The following is a 24,131-nucleotide window of genomic DNA, read 5'->3' as shown; positions in this document are numbered from 1 at the left end:
ACTATAATTGTGTGAGGATTCCATTTATTGGTCAGCATGAATCAAACTATCCTTCACTGCAGTTTTCTAACATTTCGTTTTTGTTTCTGTTGCCCTATACTGTTTCTATAGTACTCTTTGTGAATTTGCTGAACATATTTCCTTCTCTCACACATCTGGGCCAGACTTCCCCCCACCCCAAATGCCATATATATCCAAGTATGTTTGCTCACTTCTACATGTAGCAATATTTTGATGTAGTATGTTAAAAAAAAGAAACAAACAAAAAAAGGAAACTATGAGACACTTGCAAGGGACTTCGAATTTTCTGGGATTATGCAAGCACAAAATTTAACTACATTGTTTACCAGTGTCATCACCAGTGAACTATTTTTTTTCCTTTGACATCCTTTTAAACATTTTTTTAAAAATTATCCCCTACTCCTAACCAAAAAAAAAAAAATCCAACCAAACTGCCTTTTTTCCTAAATATTATTTTGGTGTTTCCTCATACTCTGGCATTCTAATAGGTTATCTAGTATTGGGCTGATTATGAAATACAAAGCTAGGATGGGTAACTGATAGCTGATGAATTAAATCAACAAAGAAGGGAGAACGGGCAATGACTTTTACTTATACTGAAACAGAAGGCATACATCAAAGTTGTAAATAAAGAATAAGAAAACAAATTACACAATAAAGAAAAATGGATGATGGAAATTATAGAGAACAGAATAGAGGAAATCTGGTTTGAATGATGCTGATGAGGGGAAAGTTTATTTGTGCATGGGGAGAAAAGCTGCATGAATGAGTACAGAAAAGAGGAAAGATCAAATTAGATAAAATAGGCCATGGCTGCAGAAGATGAAAGGGTTTTATTGACATGAATGACAAGGTCAAAGGGGGATGTTTGCTAAGCAACAAAAAGGATCAATAACAAATCCTAACCAGTCACCACTTCATTTTCCAACATCATGATAACTCTGTGCAATTCATCAAGTTTTATTACCATAATTCATCACAAGTATAGAATTACTTTCATCAAATTCCAAAAGCATTCAGTCTAGTCTATTAGTAGTCTCTTTTTTATAAATACGTTACAGGCAAGCAAAAGAATAAAGTGCTTAGCAAAGCCAACTTATTTCCATTAGGACCCCTCTGTGCTCGATTGGTAGCCAGTGTTTCTTCCCATCAACTATGAGAAATGGGACAGTGATCAAAGGAGGCAGGAAGGAGAACCATTACTGAACCCCTTCTTGTTAACCTCAGAGTTCATTAGATTACAAAAAATAGGACATGTTCATCCATTTATGTCTATAGTTCCAGTGAAGCACACCAACAAAAATACGGATGCTAGGCTTGTCTGTTGCTCCCAGGTGCACAAATGGGTCATAATCTAGACAGTAGAAAATGCCCTCAAATCATAGCTAACTTAGTGACCCCTGGTGGGGTTTTCATGGCAGGCGACCAACAGAGGTGGTTTGCCATTGCCTGCCTCTGCAACCCTGGTCTTCGTTGGAGGTCTCCCATCCAATTACTAACCAAGGCCGATCCTGCTTAGCTTCTGAGATCTGATGAGATCAGGCTCACCTGGACTATCCAGGTCAGGGTATGTCTAATTTAGCTTTCTATAAATTAGCTTTCCTATCCCACCTTCCATGAACATCATTTGCCCCTACTTAACATACGCCATAACCTAGCACAGTCATTTTGTATTCTCTGTACATCTGTTTGGAGAGGAAAGGTTATAGACAAAGTGAGCCCAAGGAAAACTAGAAGGGTGGAAATATACGGTTGAGAGGAACGTGCTGTGCTCTGCAAGTATGTCCAGTGTGGGAAACTAAATGGACACAATACTGGAATTTAGAGCAAGTGAGGCAAGGTTGGTGTCTCTGTTCTGCTAGCCAGTATACTACTTCTGAGGCACGTCAGGGACTACGATGTTCCTTCCATTTACTTTCCAATAATGTTTTAAATGCCATAAGAAATCATATTCCTTCCTTCCCTGGCGAGCATATTTTACATTAGAAATACTTGACAAAGTTTCGCTGTCACTCCTATAAGTTCTGTGTAAATATAAGCGTGCAGAATTCTGTTTATATATATTTAGCACACTAAAGTAGAAAACTACATAAACACACATACAGGGCCAGATCCATATTCCTGTCATCAAGTATGTCTCAATGGACTTAATTGGAATAATGCTAGTTCACATCAGCTGAGAGTCAAAACCTCTATTTTACTATGGGTTGGACCAATTCATTGGTCAGTGCAACGGGCCACAAATGGCTGCCTACAATCAATGCATACTGCTACTTGTAAGCAGAACTTTCCTACAGCATCCTTCCTTCTCAGCTCTTACAGCATCAAATCAAGTATGATACCAATAATAATGCTTATACAAAGACGTCTTTCAGGACAACACTTCCAAGTTTCATCTCAGGCCTCAATAGCTAGCAAGAGTCAATTTCTAAGGTAACTCTTCAGAACAAAGAATACTGCCTAGGATCCCTGACTAGTATCCTGACCAGGAAGGACCTCGAGGTGGTAGAGGTGGTGGTGGATATCCAAAGGAAGGGCTTGGGTTTACGGGATATGGAGGCTGTGGGGGGACTGGGAAACTAGGCACCGGAGGCTGGGTAGGATATGGGCACTGTGAATTTCCCCCAGATACGAAATGAGGCTGAGGAAATCCTGGCCCTGTTGATGGAGCCCTAAAAGGAGGTTGTGGATAGCCAGGGCCAGCAGGAGGAGGAGGCGCTCTCGACGGAGACCAAGGGTATACCAGAGATGAAGATGAATCTCCTGTCTGAGACTGGGGTACTGAACTACCAGAAGAGACCGGTGGGTATCCAGAACCTGCAGGTGGTTTATAAGGAAATGGGGCTTGGATACTTGGCTGAGAGGAAGTAACATGGCCTGCTATAACAGGTGTCCCTGCAAAAGGAGCTGGTTGGAGATTTCCGTGAACTAAAGGGCCAGTAGGCATGCAAGGAGTTAGACTGTAAGGTAAAGGAAAGGGTGGTCCTCCAGCTGGGCCATTCTGTGGCTGCTGATTTGCAGGCCCAGAAGATGTGTGGGAAGGAAGCTGATGGTTGAACTCAGAGCCCTTGTTTGTCTCTTGAGAAGACTGAGATTTCTTCAGCACCTCCTGAAGCTTTTCCACTTTCACTCGCCGCACATGAGACAACTTCCTTATGGAGGAAAACTGCTCAAGGAATATCTCCAGAGGCACCTCACCCTCCAGGAATTTTTCAGCCATTACCTAGAAAACAAAAGATTAAAATTAATTAATGATCCTATTAAGAGACGAGGAGCCAGCTGTCTACTATGCTCCTCAAAGTACTCTGTTGCACTGAGATTTCCTTACTCAAAGAAAATGCTGTCTGTGCCAACTAGTTGCCCTGCAGGATCAAACAAACAAGGCATGGAGGCTAAGGCTCCCCCCTGCTGCTGCCTTCCCCATCACAGGTATTCAGAGGTTTGCTGCCTTTGGATATGGAGGCTCCCGTCAGACACCATGGCTAGTAGCCATTGATGGACCTCTCCTCCATGAATCTGTCTAACCTCCTTTTAAAGCTATCTATGCCAGCACCCATCACTACCTCCCTGGCAGTACATTTCACAGCTGAATTACTTGTTGAATACAGAAATCGTTCTGAACGGATTTCCCAACTATCTCACTGGGTGCACCCAAGTTCTAGTATCATGGGAAAGGATGAAAAAGCTCTCTAGCCACTTTCTGTCCCCCATCCGTAATTTTATAAACCTCTATCACATCTCCCCTTCACCGTCTTAGAAAATAAACTTGAGAAGTACCAGACTTTCCAGTTTTTCTTCAAAGGAAAGATGCTCTAAACTTCTCCAACCTTCTAATCATTTCTGGTTCTGCAATGTCCTTTTTGAGATACCATGACCAGAACTGCATGCAATATTCCAAATGAGGTTACACCAGAATTCTGTATAAGGGCATTACAATAATTGGCCATTTTATATTAATTCCTAGCAAGGAGTTTGCCTTTTTCACCACTGCCACACAGTGGGTTAACATTTTTAATGAGCTTTCCCCAACAACCCCGAGATCTCTTTCAATCTCAAGGTCAGCCAGTTCAGACCATGTCAGCATATATTTTTCCCAATATGCATCACCCTACACTTCCCTACACTAAACTTCATTTGTCGCATTGTTGCCTACTCATCCAATTTGCAGAGATCCTCCTCCTGCTCTTCACAGCTGACCTTGGTTTTCAACATCCTGAATAATTCTGTGTCATCTGCAAATTTGGTTACTAAACTACTCAGCCCCAATTCCAGATCATTTATGAAAAAAATTAAATAGTACCAGTTCCAATACTGATCCTTGTGGGATCTCACTGCTCACTTTCCTCCACTGCAAGAACTGTCCATTTATTCCTACTTTCCACTTCCAAAGAAAGGCAGAAGTGTTCAACTTGGTCCATGAATGAGAGTCAAAGAAGAAAAATGAAAAGAGAGACACAGGGCCACACTGACCCAAACCTTAAGGAACGAGACCCCAAAAAACCCATGCAAACCAAGAGCTTATCCTCACAATAACAGACAAGCAGATAGAAACAGATAGAAAAGGCAGTGCTCAAAGTGTTTTATATCTCACTAGCTGGGAGAAAAGACATATGAATACATAGGCGCACACATGCTACTTCTCCACTCAACATACACAACAAAGAAATCAAAGAGCAACTTGGATTTATTCCTACAACAGTTCATACCTGGCACTTTAAGATGACACTGTTCTATCAGTGGCAACTATACTGAACTCCTAAATATGACATAACAAGTGGGGACTCACAAGGACTTGTGGGGGCATATCATTTCCCCCTCCCCCACCAAGTCCTTTTTCTCTTTGCTGCCAATCATAGCCTATCCTCTTTTTCCTGCTTCCTTCTCTACTTCCCACCCCTGTTATCACCTCCCCCCCTTACAGCCCAGCAGCATAGTGGGGAACCTGCAAGGACTTGCTTGAGGGTCCTTCACATTTCTTTGAATTCCCTTGTTCACACTATTTCCTCTTTCCCTCCTCCTGGCAGCCTCCATATGCTCACTTTTCCCCACGTCCTTCTTTCTTTCAAGCCCAGTAAACAACTTACCCTTTCTCTGCCCCCTCTTCATCTATATTTATTAATTTACTTCATTTATATACTGGTTTTCTCCACAATGGAGACCCAAAGCAGCTGACATTGTTTAAATTAAATCCTATAGGGGAGAAAGACAAAAATTCAAAGCCTATAACTGGAGAAGGGAACACTGAAGACCAGCAGGGAGTGGAACATATGCTAGGAAACATTAACTCGCAGGTAAGCACAGAAACAAAAACCTCAGGGCACATAACTCATGGCTTCCGATGTCTTTACACTAATGCACAGAGTATGGGAAACAAGCAGGAGGAACTTGGTCCTAATACAGGAAGGGACTATGACATAATAGGCATTACTGAAACTTGGGAGAATGACACTCACAATTGGAATACTAGGATTGAGGGATGCAACTTGTTCAAAAGAGACAGACAAGTAAGAAAGCGGGGAGGAGTAGCATTATATGTAAAGGATGTATGTACTTGTGAGGAAATACATGTATTTGAGCATGGAAATGCAGTTGAGAGTCTCTAGGTAAAAATAAAAGGAATAAGAAATAATAGTGATACTATGGTGGGGGTCTGCTATAGACCACCAAGCCAAACAGAAGACTTGGATGAGAAACTCCTAGAACAAATTACAAAGTTCTCAAGAGACGGGACACAGCGGTCATGGGAGATTTCAACTACCCAGATATCTGTTGGAAGTCTAACTGCTAAAAATGAAAGGTCAAATAAATTGCTGACTTGTCTTGCTGACAACTTCATTTTTCAGAAAGTGGAGAGGGAAACAAGGGGTTCGGCTATCTTGGACTTGATATTCACCAACAGGGAAGAACTGGTTGACGAGGTGAAAGTAGTGGGCACCCTGGGTGGCAGTGACCATGTAATCTTGGAATTTACAGTCCTGGGGAAGGGAAAAGCTGTACGTAGTCAGACATAGGCGGACTTCAGGAAAGCAAATTTTAACAAACTGAAAGCTATGCTGAGTAGAATCAGATGGTCAGAAATACTTAAGGGAGTTCAAGAGGGGTGGGAGTTTCTTAAAAGCAAAATATTGAAAGCACAATCACAAACGATTCCTTTGAGAAAGAAAATGGGAGGAGCTTAAAGAAGCCACAGTGGCTCCATAAACTGCTTTCTAATGAATTGAGAAATAAAAAAATGCTCATTTAGGAAATGGAAGGAGGGCCTTATAACCAAGGATGAATATAAACAAATAACCAGTGCTTGTAGGGAGAGTGTTAGAAAAGCTAAAGCTCAGGATGAGTTTAGGCTAGCAAGAGATGCTAAAAACACAAAAAAGGTTCTTTGCTTATATTCAAAGTAAGAAAAAGAGCAAGGACATGGTAGGCCCATTGCAGGGACAGGAAAGTGAAATTGTAACAGGTGATGAAGAGAGGGCAGAACTGCTCAACTCCTACTTTTCCTCAGTCTTCTCCTGCGAGGGAAATGGTGCTCAACATGGCAATAACAGAACACATAAGTGGGGGGGGGGGGGGAGTTACAGCCTAGGATAGCATAGAGGTAGTACATAAACACCTAGTCTCTTTAAATGGAACTAAGTCATCAGGGTCAGATGAATTGCACCCAAGGGTACTAAAAGAACTTGCAGATATAATTTCTGAGCCTCTGTCCATCATTTTTGAGAATTCTTGGAGAACAGGTGAGGTTCCAGAAGATTGTAGGCAGGCAAATGTCCCCATCTTCAAGAAGGGGGAAAAGGAGGATCCAGGTAACTACCAACCTGTCAGCTTGACATCTATAGCTGGAAAAGTCTTAGAACAAATCATCAGTCAGTCCCTGAGCATTTAGAAAGAATGGCTGTGATTACTAAGAGCCAGAATGGATTTCTCAAGAACAAGTCATGTCAGACTAACCTTATCTCTTTTTGAAAAAGTTACTACCATGCTGGATCAGGGGAATGCTATAGACGTAGTTTATCGAGATTTCAGAAAGACTTTTGATAAGGTTCCACATAATATCCTTGTCAACATGTTGGTAAAATGTGGTTTGGATCCTATTACTATTAGGAGGATCTGTAACTGGTTGACAGATTGCACCCAAAGAGTGCTAGTTAATGGTTTCTCGTCCTCTTGGAGAAGAGTGACAAGTGAAGTTCCTCAGGGATCAGTCCGGAGACCTGTTCAACATTTTTACAAACGATTTGGATGAAAGAATAGAGGGAATGCTTATTAAATCTGCAGATGATACTAAATTGGGAGGGGTAGCAAATACAGTCAAAGACAGAGTAAGGATATAGAATGATCCTGACAGGCTGGAAAACTGGGCTAAAACAAATAAAATGAATTTCAACAGAGATAAATGCAAAGTTCTGCATTTAGGAAGGAGAAAAATCAAATGCATAATTATAGGATGGGGGAGACTTGTCTTGGCTGTAGTATGTGCAAAAAGGATCTAGGGATCTTAGTAGACCATACACTGAACATGAATCAGCAGTGTGATATGGTAGCTAAAAAAGCAAATGCAGTTTTGGGCTGTATCAACAGAAGTATAGTGTCCAGATCACGAGAAGTGATGGTATTGCTCTACTCTGTTCTGGTTAGACCTCACCTCGAGTACTGCATTCAGTTTTGGGCACCACAATTTAAGGATATAGACAAGCTGAAACATGTCCAGAGGAGGGCAACGAAGATGGTGAGGGGTCTGGAGACCAAGTCCTATGAGGAAAGACTGAAGGAGCTTGAAATGTTTAGCCTGGAGAGGAGACGACTGAGAGGTGATATGATAACCATCTTCAAGTACTTGAAGGGCTGTCATATAGAGGATGGTGCAGATATTTTTCCCGCTGCTCCAGAAGGTCGGACCACAACCAACGGCTTGAAATTAAATCAAAAGAGCTTTTGGCTAAACATATGGAAGAATTTCCTGACAGTTAGAGAGGTCCCTCAGTAGAACAGGCTTCCTCGGGAGGTGGTGGGCTTTCCTTCTTTGGAGGTTTTTAAGCAGAGGCTGGATGGCCATCTGACAGCAATGCTGATTCTGTGAATCTGGGCAGATCATGAGAGGGAATGCAGAATAGGTTACAGCAGTGCTTAGTTCTTGTGGCCTTCTTACATGCCCAGAGTAATGCTGATCACCACCTTTGGGTCAGGTAACAATTTTCCACAGGCCACTTTGGCTAGGGATCCTGGAGGTGTTTTGCCATCTTCTGGGCATGGACCAGAAGACAACCAGCCTTGACTGGGCTACAAGAACATGCTGGATTTAACTGACTGTTTTTTTGGAAGAGTTCCCAGCTTGCCATGCAGATGGGGGGGGGGGGTAATGCCGATAAGGGTTTTATGTTTCCTCGTCTTTCTCTTAACTCATCTGCTTGAACAATTCATGGGGTCTCTCACATGGTCAAAGGGGGGGAGTAAGCAGCGAAATTTTGGAATCCTGGTATACATTTGGAATTCACATAATAAAGAGGATAAAATGGAACTTGTCAGGAGTTTGCTTTAGTACTATTAAGATCTAAAACTGACTACAATGGATTTATTGAGCCCTGATTGCGAAAAAGAGCAATGGTATTAAGTGGGTGTCCTTTTGAGGGAATTACCAGCCCACCCCACCAAGGAGGTTTGGTTTTATTTCTCTCCCTTGTCTGTTCAGCCCATGAAGTCCCATTGAGTTTGCAATGCAGATTTAACATCATGGAATGCCCTTGAGTTTTATATGATGACAACAAAAGACATTTTTAACTGGTTATGTACTTTTCAACACCTTTGGGTTCATGCTCTCTTTTTAGCGATTGTAAGTGGGTCTAAGATCTTGTTTGGTGATAATAGTTTGTAAAACAGAGGATTTTTACTTTATACCATCCAGAGAGTGAATGGGATTGGTAGATAGGGAAAAAATGAGAAAAGGTTGAATAGGGATATTGAATCCAGTTTAAAGAACAAAAGGGTATGTGGTTAAAAACAATATTTGGATGGCCCAATGCCTTCCCTCTGGTCATGATGCACTTAAGGGATATTTTTACCATCATTTAAAATCTTCCATATGGAATACTGCTTTCAAACTTGTCAACTGATGCCTCTAAACGTGTAATCCAGCTGAGTGCACTTTTCAACCACCTTCATGAATGAGTTCTAAACTCTCCGTTTTCCATCAGATGTTGCTGCCCATGATATAGCAGGCCTGGAGATTTGGTCCACCAAAAGTGAACTGGACTCGCACCAAATGGGGAAAGGCTGTACTTGGACTCTTCTGGCTAAGAATATTGCCCTGAATAGCAGAAGGAAGCCAAACCACTCAGGCGTGAAAAAGGATGTGAGACCATTTCCCAGATGTAAGCACCAATAAGAGTGGCTCTGAGCAGCTGAAAACCTCCACTTGGCCTAATCCTGAAAGTGATGCAGCAACATGAACTTTGTCCAGCCCTGGAGAGAGAGAATTGAAAGACTTGGACTTGGACTCTGTATGTTCTTTTCCAGCTTGCAAGAACAATTGCCTGATGAAGGACTTATAAATGCTTCAGAAACAACCGCCGAGCACACCAGCAGATACCCTGTCGTGCCTGTTGGAGGTAGTGGCGGGGTGGGCCTTGAAGTATCGCAGGCAGATTGTGCTGGAGGACTTCAATGTCCATGTTGATGATGCTTCCTCCGTTCAAGCTGTGGACCTGGTGTCGGCCATGGCAGCACTAGGACTTTCCCAATATGTATTGGCCCCTACACATAATGCAAGCCACATGCTGGATCTGATCTTCGTGGAGAGGTTGGATGTGGTTCTGAATGCGATAGAGCTGGTGCCATGGTCAGACCACTGTGTCCTGAAGGCTTGTTTAGGTATGCCACCCCACCCACCCCGCAAGGGCGGCGAGCAAATGTATGCTCACCCATGGAGACTTATCAATCCAATCGGCTTCCAGAATGTTCTGCGGGAACCAATGCGGTTCGTTGGATGAGCTGGTGGAGGACTGGCAAGTCCGGCTCTTCAAAGCCATCAACAAAATTGCCTGTCACCCTCTTCATCCCCATAGTTGCCAAGCCCCTTGGTATACGGAGGAGCTGAGGCAGAAAAACTGGGAGCTAAGATGGCTTGAGCGCGTGTGGCAACGATCTCGGGACGAAGAGGCAAGAATATCCTATAGGCTGTTTATGAAATCCTATGAGGTGGCAGTGAAAGCTGTGAAAAAGGAATTTTACTCAGCTTTCATTGCGTCAGCTAGCTCACGCCCAGAAAACCTGTTTAATGTGGTACACTGTCGGGGGGAGACCATCAAAATTTGAATTCAGACATTAGCTGTGAGGCTTTTGTGAGAGGCCCCTTGGACATCTTCTGGGCCAATATTCGATCATTTCAGCCTATTCTTGGGGGAGGAGGTGTAAAAGATTCTGCAGTTAGTGAGGCCCACCACATGCATCCTGGACCCATGTCCTCCAGAAGAGGACTTGTGTATGTTGCTATAATTGGTAGTTTGGGTTTGATTCTGACAGTTTTGGTGGTGCATTTTGCACGCCTGGTATTTCCTTGGGGTATAAATGACCAGAGGGATGGTACAATTCATTATTGGTGAGTTTGGTAAAAAAAAAATTCATCTCTTAACAGCTAAAGGTATGAGTGGATTAATGTAATGGTTCCTTAGGGGAAGTTCCTTATGGGTTTCTCTGGTGAAAAGAGAGTACTTTTAATAGCTATATTGAAACATGCCTTCCATCTAGCAGTTTTTAAAAGAGGCCTTTTCAAAAGAGGACATGCCCTCATTGTGGCCGTATAAGGGTTTTTAGTATCTGTCTGCCTTATTTGGTATATACTATCTTTAAGAACGAGATTGATGAGTCACATATCCAAGTTATACCATCTCATTTACAACAAATGGTAATTTAGCACTATATGACTGAAATGTTAAGGACATGGTTTTGTTTAAAATTTACCACCATAATATTTGAGCTTACTGGGGATTTAAATGGGAAAAAATCTTTTACATATTAAACCAAAATTTAATATCCATCATTTTAAAAATTACTATTGAACTATTGAACTCTGGCCTCAAACATACATGACTTAATATTTTCTGGAGTTGTTTTTATGGAGAGATTTCATTCAGTAAAGGCATATTTGAAACAAAAGACACAGAATTCACAACAATACTAACAAGAGATATATTAAGATTGTGCACACTGATGGAAGTTTGTACTTGAGTTAAGGTCAATGGCCATAAATTGGATTTTAATCAGAACCCAAATGGTGTATGTGCAGATGAAATGATTGGCATTCAAAAGACATGTAAGCTATTCTGTCCTCTGTGTGTATACACTCTGGTTGATGGCTCTCTCTCTTTAGCTTTTTGGTAGCATTAAAAGGGGGGGAAGGGGTGCGTCCACCTTTGTTGATTTAACTTACCCCAGAAGGTGCCATGAGTTTGCCATAATTTCTATTTGACACTAACAAAGTGCAAAGATGAGCAAATTTTAGAATTTTAAGCCATATGTGATCATGTTAATGCAGCCTTAGCTCTGACAGCTTTGTCATTTGAGCAAAGTTTTTTTTAATTGAACTAATAGTTTTACAGAAATTGGTTTGCATTGACACTGTTTACATCAGCCAGGTTGTAGTCAAACACATCAGGTATATAGTTGTCATTGGGTATTTAGACAACCTACATGACTGTGTACCCTACTTGTGCAATTCCCTAAAAAGATTTGGGATTTAGTCATCTCTTTTGTTTTCAGGCAGATGTCTCAGATATACTGTCTTGGATGCAGGATGAGCTACACAACCATGTGCAGTTATGGTGTCAGCGTTATTAAGACTTTATTGGGTTTGTGGAGACCTTGCCCAAATTTTGGAAAGACATTATTACCTGGCCTAACTGTATCTACCTAGTCAGATAGTGCTTCAGTTGCCACAATTATTGCCTCAGCTCTATGGGTCTGCCTGGTAGGATGTAGACCTGCCAGCTTTAATATGGAAACATTATGTGAGTTGATTTTGGCTTGTGGGTTTTGATCCCTGTGCAGAAATAACTAAATTGTAGCAGCTGTTTTGGGACTCCAATGCTGTGTTGAGGACTTGTGACTGGTGATTCGACTGCAGCACGGGCAACCGTGATTAAACCGAGGTCCTTTGAACAGTTTCAGATGTGCCAGAATCAATTTGCCCTAAGACTTTGTCATAGCTACATAAAGGGGGAGTTGTATGTGCTTTGATTGGATCTGAATAAAAATTACACCACACACGTGGTATCCACTGCACACACTGACAACAGAACAAAAAAAAACCCCTTTGGTCCTGGCCTGCCTTAAGGGATTTTACTTATGGTATTTTGCTGTTGCATCAGTTGTACACCAATGCTGTGTAGAAAATACAGAGATGTTTCCAACTGACTCTGGAGGTTCCACAGGGTAATACTAAATGACTTATGTGCGTATGAGATAGAATGATGCTCAAAGGGGAGAATCTGTTAAGGAATTTTTAGGCCCCATTTCATAAAATCTTATTCTGAGCATACATTCAAGCTACAAGCACAGAGAAATCTGTAAACAAGTAATGAAGCCTTGCTCTAAGTATCACATTCCTTCTTCTGAGATATCCTGCTTGTTACATATGTCTCCAGTGAATGAGACAAGTCACTGAGCAATGTGTAAACATTTTGTTGTTTTGGTTATTCTAATTAAATAAGATTTAAACCTTGAATGAATTCCTTCCCAAGGAATATATCAGATACATGGCTCCAGCTTCTCAAATATTTGTATAATTCATTTATTACTCAAGCTTGTCAAATGCCATGTTCTCTGGGAAAATGTGTCATTCTGCATCAGTCTGACAAAGTGTATGCATCATTTTTACAGGATTTCATTCTTTGATCCTTTATTCTGTAAACAAATAGCAACAGTCAGTACTGAAAGATATATAAGGCTCTCCAATGCTACTGGTCTTTACACGTGTCTCCTAGAAATGGAGAATGTGCTTGGGGTTATTCCATGTAAGAAACAAATCCATTTTTCCTCTATAATCATTGTGTTTGGTGTCTTGAAATATATATGGGTTAGTAGTAGTAGGGGACTTATAAATTGGAAGCAGAGTACTATTACAAAAATTCCCCTAACAATAAGATACCATTCTAGCATCTACATTTGTAGTCCTCAGAGTGCTTTGATGTATTTTTGCACCTCAAATACTGATCTCAGAAGCAGCCAACAGAGCAGTGAAAGGAAGCTAAGAAAGAGAGCACACCTGACTCAAAGCCGCAGCCAGGCCCACGGGTTCTTCTGCATCTGTCTGAGAGTGCCACAAATTCCTGCCGCCCGCATTATTTATGTCACCCAAGCTGCAGGTTCGCCACCTATAATATAGGTCCTATATTCTAGCAAAGAAATAAGCCATAATAAGGGAAATCCTTGAGCTATTACTGAAAATACATGGAAAGACAACCCCCATGTCTATGGTGGTGGTTGGTATCTATGTTGGGACAGCTATGGGAAGATACACTCCTAAATGAAAGCCTAGATAAACAAAGCAAGGTCAAAATGTGGAGAAGAACAGCTTTGGAAAACACTTTTCAACATAAAATAGGTCTCCTTTTCCCTTGAGTTTAAATCATAGGCTGACCTCAGATTCTTCTTCAATTTTCTGCCCTTCTATCTGTAGAAGATTTAACAGGGTGCCAGGTTGCATCACAGCAGATAATTTCTCTGTGGAAGAAACAGAAAACAATGAGCAATTTGTGTCATAAATAAATGAGCATTTCACTTCCATCTTCATTATACCAGCTCTTGTTTTTATGCAAGCATGCAGGAGTACACCAGGATCATCACCTTGTAACCAAGCATTTATTTAAGAATCATCATTCTGGAACATTTTGATGCACTTCATAACCAAGGGGGGGGGGGGAGTGACGCCGCAAAATAAAGAGCTCTGTTCTTCTTGTACAATGCACAGGTCAGACGCAAATGTCACTGGCATCATGGGTATACACCTTCCATTTATGCCCTCACAGTCTACTTTGTGAAAGTAAAGCCCTTGCACAGAGGGAACCAAACTGTTTTTCTAAGAGCCAAGCTACAAGTGACACAAGTTGGACACTTGCCAGCTTTCCTCAAGTTTTGATAGGAAATGTAGGCATCCTTGTCTTACAGTTGGCTTGGCTCTCCATTTAACTGAAGTTTACAACCCCCCCCCCCCCCACACACACACATACAGCGGAGGGGAAGGGGGGCGCCTAGCAAGAGCCCGACGCCTGCACTCCCCTCCTGACCCGCATGTTCTCCCTCCCATAGACTGCCGCTCTGTAAACTTAAATTAAATGGAGAGCCAAGCTGCAAGACCAGGACGCCTATATTTCCCATCAAAACTTGAGGGAAGCTGACAAGTGTCCAACTTGTGTCAGGTGTCAGTTGTAGCTTGGCTCTAAGTCACTCTCCCTCATCATTACACACAGCTGCACTGAGAATGTAAACAAACAGGACTTGCCTCTGGATTAGATGATGTCAACACTAAAGTTCACCCATACTCCCCAACATCAAAATACAATCATAGTAAATGTTCAATGAGAATAAAGATCTGAACCTTTACCTAGTTTTGCCTTCTGCTCCTGACATCGCTCCACCAACTGCTGCAGATCCTGATATTTATCAGAGAGGTTTGCGCGTCCTGTTTCTAGGGGCTCCTGGAACTTCAGGTTCTGCTCTGCCAAGCTACGATTTGTGGCCAGAGCCATCTCTCTTTCCAATTGTAAATTCTGAACCTGAGAAAGATGGCACATATTTAGAAAGGAATTGTTCCCCTTAATTTCAGCACCCTTTCCCCAGTGGTTATGATGTATTTTAATGTATACCTCATTAGACTCCAGTGCCAAATGCTCGATCTCTTCCGAATTCTCCTGTAGTTCCTTCAGCTCATCTACAGTCTTGTCTCTGAATGTCTCCATCTTTAGGGGGGCTCATGAATTCCACTAGGGTGAGAAACAGAACACAAATATAGTCACTGCCCCAAGGAGCTTAAAACCTAAAGTGGCCATGAGGGAGACAACTAAGAAAGAAGTGAAAGATGGAGGCACGGATAAACAAAGGAAGAATATGCATTCACTCCAAATACACAAGAGTAGGCTTGGTTTCAATGGAGAACTGGTATTAAGTTGTTGTGGTTCATGTGTGTTTTCAGAGAGATTCAAAGAAAGTGAGAAGAGTGGCAACACACAGGTGTTCTGAGAGGCAGTTCCTCATATAAGGGGCAGCAAGAGCTAAAAGGGAGAATCAACTGAAAGTGCAGGAGTTCTTTGGATAGCTGACAGTGGTGGAGCTGGAACTCACAGGCAGAGATGTACTAGAATATGAGAATGGAAAGACGGGGGTGCCGAGAGATTACAGAAGACTCTGAAAGTAAGGATGAAGATTTTGTCCCAGATCCACAATGAGGCAGGAAGCAAGCATAGGTATTTGAGAAAGGATTTGATGATTCTGCTACAATTATTGTTAGTTTATAGAACCCCTATTCACACACTAAGCAAAGTATGTAGAACTTGTATACAGCAGGGAAACAAGACGATATTCATCCACCTTTCTGCAACTGCACTCTTTGGCCATCAAAGTGTTACTGCTGTGTAAAAACACCAGCCCAGATGATGATCTTTACCTATCAAATTTGTTAAGCAACGGACACATTACTAACCCATTAGCATTACACATGATTTATACGTGATGACCATCATGTATAGGTAAAATAAGCCTGAGTGAACCTGACTGCAGTGGCTCACCAAGACTCTCGACACACTGAGCAAAATTTGAAGAATCGTTACTTAATGTATGAATAGGGTTATAATGTCATCAGCATATACACAATGACACAGGACAGGACTAATAAAACATCCCTCTGCAAAAGCTCACAGTCTCAAAACACAATGGGAAAAATCAAGAGAAAAGGAAGGATCTATATAGAGAAAAAAATAAAAGATTGTGAGGAAGTGTCCTGATATCAAGAAGACAAAAGAACTTTAAGGATAGAACAAATGAATTAAGGATACCCTACATGATCTGCAAACAAAAACCCCTCTACAACATGCACACAAAACCCTTAGAATTCACTCTTCCTTTGTTTCATGATACAATGTAAAGGGTGTTTTTTTTAAAAAAAAAGAACACACACACACAACGGAGATTCAAGCTAACTCTTTCCCTATATTTCCTGGTCATTTGGCAATAGCCAGTGTACAGCTGTCTACTTATTCATATTGTTCTCATTTCCTTTAAAAAAAATTGTTCCATGCCATCAGTCCTTACAAAGACAGTGTCTGTCCCTTTCTTTTTCTACCACAAGTCATTTCATTAAAAAATATTTTATATTCAAAATACTCTGTCTTCATAACATCACAGACCCCAGACAGACAAACCTGTTATTGCCCACTGTTGGCGCTTCTACGTCTGATTCAAGTGAAACATCTCACAGTCTTGACTCAGAGGATTTTGCATCAGTATCTAGAAGACAAATAAAGACAAGCTTGTATTTGAAACTCAAGTACTCTTCAGAGTGCAAGCGACCACAGCTATATGGATTAAATTTCTTTTTACAAAGAATGGAGAAGAAATTCTAGTTCCACAATTATTATCACATTTGGGATGGGTCAACTTCACATATTACGTTTTTAGATGTTTTGGGGGTTAGCCCTCAAAAAAACTACAAACTCTATGGCAAGCACACTTTGCACTAGTACACTCAAAAGGAAGCTACGACTGATCACCAATTTTTATTCATTACACATCCAGCAGCAAGTCCAATTTTTTCCTCTATTAAATGCATCATTGCCCTAAGTGTGCGCAACAATAAAAATAAAGTCATTTAGCAAGCCCCTTGATAAACTCCACTGGCCACTTGGAAGAATTTTTCACTTAGCAGACAATGAAAACTGAAAAGTTTCAAAGGCTGTTTCAGGTGCTGGTCTTCAGTACAACAGCAAGATTCAAGTCTAGTGGCATCTTAAAGACCAACAAGATTTTCAGGATATAAACTTTTGAGAATGAAAGTGCTGATGAGGGCGATTTGACTCTCCAAAGTTTATATCCTGAAAATTTTGTTGGTCTCTAAGATGCCACTGGATACAAATCTTGCCATCCTAAAGGTTGTGGCTTAATGGCAGAACACCTCCAGTGGATGCAGAAGGTCCCAGGTTCAGTCCCTGGCACTTCTATTTAAAAGGTTTGGGTAGTAGGTGGTGTAAAAGGCCTCTTGCCGAAACTCTGGAGAGGAATTGCCACTCAGAATAGACAGCACTGAGTCTGACAGACCAACAATCTGACTCAGCAGAAGGCAGCTTTAGATATTCCAGTGTACTCCCAGGTATCACAGCATGTTTGTCAGCTCTTGAAGTTTAGCCACACCTACAAGACTTCGTTAAATCACAGTAGCAGATACCTCAATTCCCTCAAGACTTTGCACAGGATCAGTGACGGTGGGTCATCAGAATGAACTGTTTCAAGCTACAGGCAATGACCTGCACTAAGCACTATCATTATAACGAAGAGCAAAGTGGCTGGCCCTTGTGTGGATGATGAACGCAGCAAAACCAGGCCACCACAGACAAGGCAAGGACCTCTACTACCTTGAGGGACTCTACTTCCTTGGGGGGGGGGGGTTTTGAGGAGGGCAAAATAAGTCCCAGAAGAGGCAGAATGTTGAAAGCAACTGAATGTCAATTAAAACGGAAGGCGGGAGTGTAGTAGGAGAAATCAGTCCCAGACAGTTTCATAATTTCCTGGAAAGGGGAATTTCCAGACTGTTCTTCCTTTACACAAGCCCCTAGCTTATTAACAAATCCACACAAGAGCCAGCGATGCATAAATATGGCATGCATAAAGACCATGATTTATTTACAACAATAAATTTGTTGTAAACACACTCCATAGTGCATTGTCAGAATGTGGAGAAAAGAAAGCCTGTTGGCAACAATAAATGAGGCAACGCTTATTCACACTGCAAGTTGTTCTTCAGAAAACGGAACATCATTTAGGCCATAACCATGTATGCTGGCACTGTGCCACAAAATAAAATGAAGAAAATGAGCATAAGTTAGTCCACATATTAAAAGGCAGATTAGGGATCAGGATTCATGAGTGCACCAGGGCATGAGACCGCCCCCCCCTCCCCCGCCAAATTACCATCAGAGAAGCCACATTATTTGGCTGAGCGTTTCTAGAGCCACCTAATTGCCTTTTTTGGCTTTAATCCCAACTTTAGCTCTAGCAAACGTTAACGGCCACCATTCATACTGATGAACACGAGAAATGCTCCTTCAGAGTTAAATTTAAGCCACAAAATCTATTCTCAGTAGCCGCACGCAGCTGCAAAAAGCAGTACTACTAGCAAAGCTGCCGTTGAGCACGGGCAAGGAGCGCAGCCAGGCTCCCATCGCCCACCGAGAAGCGCCGAGCCTTACTTGGGGGCGTGGCTTCCCTTTTTATTTATTCATTTATTTTGAAAGGAAGGAAGTCCCGTCCGGGGCTGCGTCCCACGACCATCATCGACGCCTGTTGCGCCCACCAGCACGGTGGGGAAAGAAGGAAGGCTGGTGCCCCTTCATCGTTTGCTCCTTCAGCAGGAAAGGAAGGAACGCAGAAATACGCAGGCGGTCGGAAAACTGACCCCGGGGGAGCGGCACTGCCTAAAAGGCTCAGTGGCTGCCGCCTTCCTAGACGGCTCCCTCTCCCACCCTCGTCCTGCCTTCTCGAAACCCACCGCGAAGCTCGCTGCCTTTTCTCGCGAGAGGGAGCAGGAAAGGGTTAAGCAGTAAACGCCTGAACAATCGCAACTCACCTGCCCGAAGTTACAAGGAAAGGGAGCGAGAGGCAGGGAATCCCCAACCGCGAAGAGTTTCCGGCTTCCGGTTAAGGGCCGGAAGCGGTGCGCTGTTGCTCTATTTTCAAGGAGCGGGAGGAAAGCGATAGCGGTTTCTTCCGTCACTTCCTCTCGTGCCGGTGATGGTTCGGTCCCTTAGCAAGGGCTCAGTTGCAGCAGGCGAGCTTGGTTTGGCGGCCATTTTAATGACACGGCCGGCGGTTCGGACTCTCGCGTTTGGGGGTATTTCCTGTCCCCGAAAGCTCAAGAAAAAGCTGCTTCGCACGATACAGAGTATCTCAACACCGCCCCGTTTGAAGTGTGTTATATTATATTAATTCCTGTGCACACGTGGAAGTGTGACAGCCAGGATAGAGTTGTCAGTTTGTTAAAATTTTATTTTTCAGAGCTAGGAAATTAACACTGCAAGCAATCGTATGAACGATTGGTTCTCATTTTACCTTGCAACTTCTTCCTACCCACTCACCCACTGCTGTTGCCTGAAGTGTCAATTTAGCTGCTTTTCACGGACTGTCTCTGCGTTTAGTGAAGTGAGCTCTGTTTTACGAGATCTGATGCTGGAGGAACTTTTGTTAGTACCCCTCTTGAATACTGAGCACAGTTGCCTGCTTCATCTCAAATCAATGGCTGTAGACTGGAGGAACTGCATAGAATTCGCTGTAAAGTCTAGAATCAGTTGGTGCATGACACAAAACAGATCTATTCACTGTTTGGTTTAATTTGAGGGAATATGAAGCTTCTACATAAAGAACATAAGGCCTTAACGTTTGTGTTGCCAGATGTGTTCTGGTAACTTATTTGTCTTTATCACAGGACCAGCAGAAAGTTAACAAGTGATGCTTTCCCCAGCACTAAACTGAAGTAATGAGAATTTCATATGCTATATTCCTGCCTAGAGTGTGGATGTTAAAAGCACCAGTATAAAAAGTTAGTAACACCCAGTTGCAGTTAGCTTGCTGGACTGCTCTTGTAAGCAAGATAGCATGAATACATGCTAAAAAGAATAACAGCTGGGATTCACTTTCCTTCCCAGAGCCTGCAGGAATTCAGAGTTTCGGAATTGCCTTTGGTTTCTTGCTAAGATGCTATTTAGTCTACAGTTCGGAGACCCTCCTTCCCCCCCCCTTTAACATTAATTGATCTAGAGGGATTGTACATGCAACATTCAACATGATCATTATTGCAGAACTTTAAACTTGCAATAAATAAGACCATGGAAACATTTGTTCATATTCTTGTATTTAAGTACTTGTCTCTAATGTTGTATTGTTTAAACATCTTATTTGTGAATGGTGTTAAGTTTACCAATTTGATTATGCTGCAACCCACATTGATCACCTGTTGCTGATCTACAAAATTGAGCAGGACCCCTGTATGCTAAGCAGTCCACATAGCTGGTCTCATGGTGAGCTTAAGATGGCTTTAGGCCTCTTCCTGCATTCAAGGTTGTATGCCGCTACGTCAGACTGAAAAGTGTGGAAAGCTGCCTTCTGGATGTGGGTCTGTCAAAACTCTGTACAGCATATATGTAACATTAGAGTTAAATTCCCAGATATTTATACCAGTAACTGTATGCTGTAATGTACACCTTTATCATGTGGCACGAACTTGATCTGCATTGAATGTAACATTTTCCACTAACCACTGTTAAGGTCTTTGAGGACAAAGATTCAAGAGCTCTTTGGGAAACACTCTTACTGCCTATGATAACAAAAAAAAATGCTTATCTTTGTTGCTATGGGTCATGCAAAGCAAAAAATAGGAGTTCAGTCTGTTTGGTTTATCAAAAGAAATGGTTCAGAGGTTACTTGATTACAGCCTTGTGCCTGCTGTTGGGAAAATACCAGGTACTAAAAGCCTCCAATCTCTCTAAGCAAGAGGAAAAGGCATTGCAGATGGGTTGGTGGGAACACTGTAGCCTAGTTCTTAGAGGAATGAGATGGTACACATATGTCTTAACTTTTAAATGGGAGGAAGGAATGAAGAGTGAAATCAGGGCTATGCATACTCAAGAGGTCATGAATAAGCCATGATATAGAGAGCCCTGGGAAAGTGATGAATGTGTGTGTCTTAAGAAACACCAATCAATACCTTTGCAAATAGGGCAGCACTTAAGGTGCTTGTTCTGTATGTCCTCGATAATATTTTAATCTCAATATGTGACAGCCATACAATAAAACTACTGGCAGACCAACTGACACATTCTTCAACTAGGTATATTATTAGGATTTCCAGCTCCAGCCAGGAGCTGGAGGTCAGGGATTTGGGGGGGGGGTCTGGAGAGGGTGGAGTTTGGTGAGGAATGAGAGCTCAGTAGGATGTGATGCCCTGCAGTCCACTCTCTGAGATTGCAATTTCCTCCTGGGAAATTGTTATGCAAATAGGCAGTCTCCTAATTAGTTGGGGGAAATTAGCTTAAAGGAGATGAAGTGAGAGGGAGAATGTTTATGGGGATTTTCCCCCTAAGAGAACTCTTGAAATAAGCCAGCCAGATGGCTTAGCCAGAAAGGTTTTTATCAAAAGAGAAATAAAAGTAAACATACAATCTCACACCAAACACATATGAAGCTGACTAAGAGGAAATCAGGGAGGAAAGGGGAGAAAGCAATTTTGGGAAAGGCTATAATTACCAGTCTCGATGGAGGTCCCTGGAGGCGGCAGTGAAATTATACAGGATGTATAATTATACATAGGGGGTGTATATGTGGATCCAAACACACATACTGGTGGGTAGGAAGTCCAGATTCAGGACAAAATGCTCCCTGGGGTAAACATGTCTTCACCCCAAAACCAATGATTTAATGAGTTGGGAGAGGCTTAATGAGTCTATTTGAGGTGGACTATAGATGTAAGTGGTCCTTGACAACCCTTTGAGAACTGGATAGGAAAAGCTACCAAGTTTGTTGAATATGTTAAATGATGCTTCATCGGGGTAAGTGGGTGAGGGGAAGTGAGACAGGGCATGGATGAGATTAGTCAGGAGTTTCTTGGGAGACCTCATTGTCCTAAGTTATGCGTCTGTCCTGGGCATGGAAAGGTTCTTTAGTCAGCCACCTTCTCTGATTCTCCTAAGATATTTTCCAGGCTCTTACCTGGCTGGCATCCATTTTGTTTTTATTTCAGGCCAGGCAGTGTCTTGCATTTATGCTATATGAGGAAGGATGTTTATGATTTCATATCCATAAACTGGCCCTCAGCAGGAGGAGGGTTGTGACTGCTTAACAGGATTGATCTCTAGTCTGGAGATCAGTTGTAATTCCAGGGGAACTCCAAGCTCCACCTGGAAATTGGTCAGCTGCACACAGAAGGCTGGCTAGAATCTGCCACTTATTTTCTATTTGCACTCTTAATGATTCTGAGGTCCTGGACAAAAAGCAAGGATGGGCCTCCACACACCACCTTTATTCCCACCCAACCCACTAAACGAGTACAGCAAGTCCCCCACTTACAAATGGGTTGTTTTCCATAAGTTTGTAAGTCAGGTGTTTAGAACACAGAATGCATTTTCCCATAGAGATAATTGATGGAGGTTAGATTCTCTGGTTAGCACTCAGAAGCCTGTTTAACATAACACATAGCAGAAATGCTGGATATTTGCAATTAGAAAGAATACTGTTGTAAAACTATTGTAATTAAACAAGATAGATAGTTTTTTTTAAAAAAAAATCTTCAAATGTTGGTACTGCCTTGCTTACAGGAAGTAGATTTCATTAGAGATTGCCAAAGGTACATGGCACAGATCATACTTTGGGGGGGATGGGAATGGAGTCCTTCATATATGAAGCTAAAATGCTTTAACTTTTTAATCTACTGCTCCTGTAATATTTTTTCACAAACACTTAAAAGGGGGAAAGGGGCCAATTTAACACAAATCAAAGGCTTGCCCGTCTCCTCTTGCTTAGTCTCCATCCACACCTCATTACCAGGGAAACCAAAGCAGTGCTGCAGTACCATGCCTGAAGCCAAGCCCCCCTCCACCCCCCTCCATTTCCCACCAGTGCCTCTCAAATTGCAGTGGCATCTGCAGCAGTAGCAGAGGGAAATGAAAGGCAGCATATAAATGTTTTAATAAATAAATAAGATTAATAAATAAGATTTAATAAATAAGATTCCAAACCAGCTTTGTTGGCTTCTGCAGTCTGTGCACTCTGCTGAAACTTACAGTGCAATCCTAACGGGGGTGGGGAAAGTGAATAGGAACTGAACTAAGGCTTGCAACAGCGGAACTGGCTCTTACGTGCGCGTAAATGCCCTTCCATTGGCAGTGGCACAAGGCGCAGCACCGCTGGCGGGCTGGCGCCACCGCAAGCAAGAGGCGGCCGGGCGGAAGTGGAGGAGCGGTGTAGAGCCCTGCGTCGGTGCAGGAGGGGGCGGGGAGGGGGAGGGGGCGGAGTTAGTTTGCTCCCTAAGCCCTTCCAGAAGCGGGAACGCCCACAGCAGTGCAAAAGAGCTATGCCACGGAAGAACAAGGTGTCGCCCATAGGCGCCCATTGAACGGCGAAAACTCAACCCCCTCTCCGAGCGCCCAGCCCCACCCCCATGGCCCGAAGGAGCATAGGATGGGAACTATCATGGGGACCAATCAGCGTGTGCTCCCGGCATGGACGAGCCCTCCTCCCCACACCCAATCACCCGCAAATGCATCCCTATAAAACATCCGGCCAGCACTGCCTGTGCCCCAGGTAAGTGAGCACATGGCAGGAAGCTCTGCCCGTTTGCTGTGTGTCGTGGGCACTTTGAACAGGGGGCGGGGAGAGAGGGTGCCCATGGTGGCAGGCACTGGGTGCACTTTGGGGACTTTGTGAGGAAAGTGGGAGAACTCTGCGCTCGCTGAAGGGAAGAAGGGCAAAGTCCAGAATGTCTGGCTAACTAACAACAGCCACTCCTGTTTCCTTGTAGGTGTCCTGACTCTGAAGTTCCAGCTCAGTAAGAAGCGAGGGAGCACTGACAGGTAAGGAGGAGATGGGGCGATGGCTAACCTGTCCCGCTGATTAGTGCTAACTGCCCCATCACCTGAACCCACCTGACCACGAGCCTCTTCAAGTGAGGCTCAGCAGGGGAGGGGGCGATGGCAGCAGCCCCTGCCTCCCCCAGAGGTAGTTGCCCAGAAAACTACTCTTTACCAGGTGTTTGTAACTACCAGCTCATTTCCTCCCTTAAAGGTAAAAGCACCCCAAGGCAGAGTGCATCCTCGCCAGACGGTCTTGCATCAGCTGGTCACTGCTGCTGCTGTTGGTGCTCTCTA

General features: G+C 42.8%; 1 protein-coding gene across 2 annotated transcripts; it reads right to left on the bottom strand.

Moving 5' to 3' along the window:
* Positions 1–593: 593 nt before the first annotated feature.
* VPS37C (VPS37C subunit of ESCRT-I) lies at positions 594–18,925 on the bottom strand. Of its 2 annotated transcripts, none has more exons than XM_054972176.1 (6): positions 18,845–18,925; positions 16,428–16,512; positions 14,877–14,993; positions 14,615–14,786; positions 13,652–13,734; positions 594–3,244 (listed from the first exon to the last, which is right to left on the bottom strand). In XM_054972176.1, the coding sequence occupies exons 3-6, from the start codon at positions 14,967–14,969 to the stop codon at positions 2,495–2,497; spliced, it is 1,098 nt and encodes a 365-aa protein (XP_054828151.1). In that variant the 5' UTR covers positions 14,970–14,993; positions 16,428–16,512; positions 18,845–18,925; the 3' UTR covers positions 594–2,494. The 2 variants fall into 2 exon arrangements, with proteins under 2 accessions (XP_054828151.1, XP_054828150.1); XM_054972175.1 differs by lacking the exon at positions 18,845–18,925 and adding an exon at positions 18,468–18,613.
* Positions 18,926–24,131: the final 5,206 nt, after the last annotated feature.

The sequence above is a fragment of the Eublepharis macularius genome, chromosome 2 (assembly GCF_028583425.1).
Source record: "Eublepharis macularius isolate TG4126 chromosome 2, MPM_Emac_v1.0, whole genome shotgun sequence".
Classification (NCBI taxonomy): Eukaryota; Metazoa; Chordata; class Lepidosauria; order Squamata; family Eublepharidae; genus Eublepharis; species Eublepharis macularius.
The sequence above is the reverse complement of the archived record's forward strand: the minus strand, read 5'-3'. Positions and strand labels throughout refer to the sequence as shown.